Source organism: Ammodytes marinus (assembly GCF_949987685.1).
Source record: "Ammodytes marinus genome assembly, contig: scaffold_40, whole genome shotgun sequence".
NCBI lineage: Eukaryota > Metazoa > Chordata > Actinopteri > Uranoscopiformes > Ammodytidae > Ammodytes > Ammodytes marinus.
The window spans coordinates 32,501-37,500 of NW_027648104.1; the positions used below are offsets into that span (position 1 = coordinate 32,501).

General features: G+C 45.8%; 1 protein-coding gene across 1 annotated transcript in view; it reads right to left on the bottom strand.

Moving 5' to 3' along the window:
• The window catches only part of arhgap28 (Rho GTPase activating protein 28), a gene marked incomplete at both ends in the record, with an annotated part of 24,828 nt that overhangs the window by 11,353 nt on the left and 8,475 nt on the right, over nucleotides 1-5,000 (bottom strand). Inside the window, 4 exons of the mRNA XM_080054921.1 lie at nucleotides 189-314; nucleotides 701-837; nucleotides 3,401-3,404; nucleotides 3,493-3,586. Of these exons, the coding sequence (XP_079911047.1) occupies nucleotides 189-314; nucleotides 701-837; nucleotides 3,401-3,404; nucleotides 3,493-3,586 (361 nt within the window). The remainder of the gene's footprint in view (nucleotides 1-188; nucleotides 315-700; nucleotides 838-3,400; nucleotides 3,405-3,492; nucleotides 3,587-5,000) is intronic.

The window sequence follows — 5,000 nt, forward strand, 5'->3', positions numbered from 1 at the left end:
AGTACTTCTCTGATGGATACGTGCCCGGTGTGCAAAATGACTGCTTTAAACTTCCTGTTTACACACAGCTATTGATTTGAAACATCAACTTCTCTGACAGACAGACAGACAGACAGACAGACAGACAGACAGACAGACAGACAGACAGACAGACAGACAGACAGACAGACAGACAGACAGCAGCGTACCCCTGGTCCTGCGTAGTGGTGTGCGGGTGCGTTTGGCGTGAACACCCAGACAGAGCAGGAAGGTGGAGAGCTCGATGTGAGAGATGAAACGCAGACGAGTCAAGTCACATGACGACAGGTCATCAGCTGAGGACAGGGAGAGAGGGACACACTGCACACACACACACACACACACACACACACACACACACACACACACACACATTCTTAAAGCTGGGGTATGTGATTTCTGATTGGTCAAAGTTAACATGAGCTGTACACTTTGACCAATCAGAGCGCGGCTCCGATTCTCTGTTCTTATTGGCTGTTGGGACTGTCCATTCACTTTGGCACGACTTTGTTGGTGTAGAGCGTGTCAGGGAGGGACCATAGGGGAGGGACCAAAGAGAACAAGTGGAGCGGTTGAGGTATTTGGATTTGAATCTCTATCCCAACTGCCATTTCTCCCCAAATCCTCCACCCCAGCTTTAACTAACTGAGTCATAAATATGTCGTAGGTGAGTTTTAGCCACAACAGGAGATCAAACTCACCGGCAGTTCAACACAGTCGTCTCCTTGGTAACACAAACAGTCCCAACAAGTCCCGCCCCTCCTGTGGTCGGCCACGCCCTCTGAGTACGGACTGTCCCTCAACAGCCAATCAGCTCGCCTCGACCGACAGGCAGGCAGCGGGGGTGTGTGTGTGGGAGAGGGTGTGTGTGTGGGAGAGTGTGTGTGTGTAGGAGAGGGTGTGTCTGTCTGTGTGTCTGCCTGAGAGTGTGTGTGTGTGGGAGAGTGTGTATCTGTGTGTGTATTTGTAGGAGAGTGTGTATCTGTGGGAGAGTGTGTAGGAGAGTGTGTATTTGTAGGAGAGTGTGTGTCTGTCTGTGTGTCTGCCTGAGAGTGTGTGTGTGTGGGAGAGTGTGTATTTGTGTGTGTATTTGTAGGAGAGTGTGTATCTGTGGGAGAGTGTCTGTGTGTGGGAGAGTGTGTGTGTGTAGGAGAGGGTGTGTGTGCGGGAGAGAGTGTGTGTGTGGGAGAGTGTGTGTGTGTAGGAGAGTGTGTATCAGTGTGTGTGTGTGTGTGGGCTGGAGAGTGTTCAGGGAATTGATCCTTAAAACCAAATGTCTGAAGAGTCGGTCGAACTGGAAACACAAGCAGACAGTTTATTTATTAGTTTACTTCCACATTCCCCTTCAAACTGAGACAGACAGTCCAGTGGTGGTAGTCAATGCTTTAAAGGGGCACTGCGTAACATTTTAAGTAATTTATTAGCTAAAATCAATATCTTCATTCATAAATATGTCCTCATTGGTGTAAAATCACCTCTGCCAATAATCTGAATTATCCTCCTGAGTGGAGAATTACAAATATTAATATTACATTTTGTACATTGAGCAGGCAGGTCTTATGGAGTTATCCATGTTGGTTGGAATGTCATCAGGTGCGTTGTTTAGAATTTAGAATTGTTCTTGTCCTTGAAGGCCACTGTAGCTTCTGTTATTATTTGAAAGGGTTGGGGTTAAGCCAGGGAGCGTTGCATTCTAGAACTTTCTAGAACTTTCTTGATGATGTCATATTACACACTGCACCTTTAAAGAAGGTAAAGCTCCTAAGAAGATACAATATGGTACAAGGTCACTGAGAACCTTTGACCTTTGACCTCCAAACTCTATTCAGTTCATCTTTGAGTCAGAGAGAGAGAGAGAGAGAGAGAGAGAGAGAGAGACAGAGACCCTGTTTCCACCTGGCATTAATATGTGGTTCTGAGGAATCCGATCGTTATATGTAAATGTAATATGCTTGTTCACACCTGGCCTTAACAATGCGTCTTCTATGCGCGTTTGCGATCCGGATTCGAATTCCCCGCGCAGTATGGAAATCAGCTCGTACATCATTTCCGCTTATACTGTTGTTTTTAAACGGCGGGGGCAGCAGTGCCCCGCCCTTGCCTAGTCTGCCGGAAATAAAAGAAGAAGAAGAAGTGTTGACCATCCACGACCATAGACATTATAAATTCCTATATAATGTCTATGGTCACCTCGGCAAGAGTCTTGTGTTTTGGCGAAAATGTGAGCACAGCACTGTTTATTGTGTGGTGTTTTCCTCGTCAATAAATTAATCAGTTGGTTACACTGTGTCCCACTGCGTAGCTGCCGCAGCCAGCACTGTTCGCTCACTGTCTCTATTATGAGTTGCACCGAGCCGTCTCTGTGTGTTTACGCCATAGATAGTAGTAGGCTAAATACACGCTCACAACAACACGGGGGGAATAAATAAAAAAGCGGCTGGTTTGACCGAGGAAAAACGAGAGACCGCTGGCTTGACCACAGTTGGTCGAAAGAATCATTTCCGCCTTGTGTAGTCACCTCGGCTAAAGTGAAGAGAGTCAGTGTGTTTTGGCGAAAATGTGAGCGCGGCACTGTTTATTGTGTGGTGTTTTTCCTCGTCATTAAATGAATCAGTTGGCTACACTGTGTCCCACTGCTACGATGTCACGTAGCTGCCGCAGCCAGAGCTGTTCGCTCACTGTCTCTATCAGTTGCACCGAGCCGTTTCTGTGCTCACAACAACACGGGGGGAATAAATAAAGAAGCGGCTGGTTTGACCCAGCAAAAACAAGAGACCGCTGGCTTGACCACAGTTGTTCCACACATAGACATTATAAAGGATCCTTTATAATGTCTATGTGTTTACCTGCAACGGTGCGCTTTTATGACGTGAATTGTCGCGTGAATGAGTACGAGTTTCCGCCCAGTCACTCGCCGCAGTTGAGTGGGCGGGGCCTAATGTGTATGAGATACACATACGTGTTTCCACTGTTAATGGGTATGTGGATATGTGGTCTCAAACCACCTCCGAATGTGGATAATTTCAATGCGCATTCAATGCGCATTGAGCGTGTTTCCACCTGTAGTTAGCGCAATCGGATCCTAAAAACCACATATTAATGCCAGGTGGAAACAGGGTCAGAGAGCGAGACAGAGAGAGGGAGAGGGAGAGAGTCAGAGTGGACATTAGTGCAAAGTTTGAAGCAAATCCCTCAAAGCGTTCTGGAGATATTGGGTTTATAAGAATGAACAATTTGGGGGCTCGTCCGGGATTTGAACCCTGGACCTCTCACACCCCAATTTAGAATAAATAGATAGATAGATAGATAGATAGATAGATAGATAGATAGATAGATAGATAGATAGATAGATAGATAGATAGATAGATAGATAGATTATTACAACCCTTTGAGGACCACGAGACACCCAAAGGCACCCCCAGACAGCAGAGCAGACAGACAGTACTACAGACAGACAGACAGACAGACAGGTACCTGTGTGTGTGTTTCTGCGTATAGTTTTGGTCGTGGTGTGGAAGCGACTCGGTGGTGAAGGGGGGGGGCTTCTGTCTGCTGAGTCATCATCCGGCTGGAACAGAGAGAAACAATCAGTCGTGATACTACAAATCCCAGAATGCACTGCAGCCTCTGTGTTCAAAGATTTCAAACCATGGACCTATCTCTCTCTCTCTCTCTCTCTCTCTCTCTCTCTCTCTCTCCCCCTCTCTCTCTCTCTCTGTCTCTGTCTGTGTTCAAAGATTTCAAACCATGGACCTATAAGAAGGATGCCACTGTGCATCGATGTGAACGTGACATGATCAGTTAATTTCGGATTACCTCCCAGATGAACTGATTCAATTATTAGACTATTAACTGTCTAGACCAACACATTGTATTACTTTTTGTATGATACATTACATTTGCATAATTGCAACCGCTTAGTTCTCTTCTGCCTCGGGCCCTAACCCTGATATGCGGGTTACCTAAATCAGTGATTTTCAACCAGTGTGCTGGAGATCGTCAGGTGTGCCGTGGGAATTTTTCTAATATCACCTAATTAACCATTGTCGGGTGTCTGTGCTGTAATAAAGTGTGGCAGATAATGTAATACTCTTCTATGTCAGTGGGTGGCAGCAGAGGGCTTTAAATGCCTGTAAAGACAATAGAGTTAGTGCTGCGCTACCCGTGACAGTGACAGTTTGGGATCAAAGCAAGACGAGCAAGTGACAGTGATGAAAAAAAAAAAAAAAGTGACAGTGATGGAGAAGTTTTTGAGAAGGGAAAATGCAAATGCCGAACAGGGCCCTGGACAACATTCTGACCCAGATGAAGGCCCAAGTATGAGTGGTCGACAATAGACAAGACGGTGAGCTCGAGGCAATACAGCGAAAGCTATTTTTCATTTGGATTTACTTTCACCGGGGATGCAACGGCACCGAGTCCACTGTGCTTGGTGTGTGGTGAGAAGCTATCCAATAGCGCCATGGTGCCAAGCAAGCTTAAACGCCATCTCCAAACGAAACACCCTTCAGTTCAAACCATGCTGGTGGACTATTGTGTGCACTTACGTACAAACAATGAGAAAAACCACAAAGGTAAATGAGAGAGCCCTCAAAGCTAGCTACCTTGTTGCTGAACTCGTAGCTAAAACAAAAAAGTCCCACACTGTGGCAGAAACATTAATACTGCTGATCTTCCTTTGGACAGTTTTTGGTTATCTGTAGCCAAGGAGTTCCCCATTCTGGCCAACAAAGCTATTTTGACATTGCTCCCGTTTTCAACCACTGTGTGAGCTGAGCTTCTCAAGCTTGACTGCGATAAACTAAAAACAGAGAGAGACTGAGAGCTGTTGAGGAAGAGCTTTGTGTGTGTCTTTCTACCATTCCTGCCAGGATATCCACTTTGTGCTCATCGAAACAGGCCGAGGTCTCACACTAAGTGAGTATAAATACATTTAGAAACTCTAGTATTAACTATATGTATTATATGTACTGTGTTAGAGT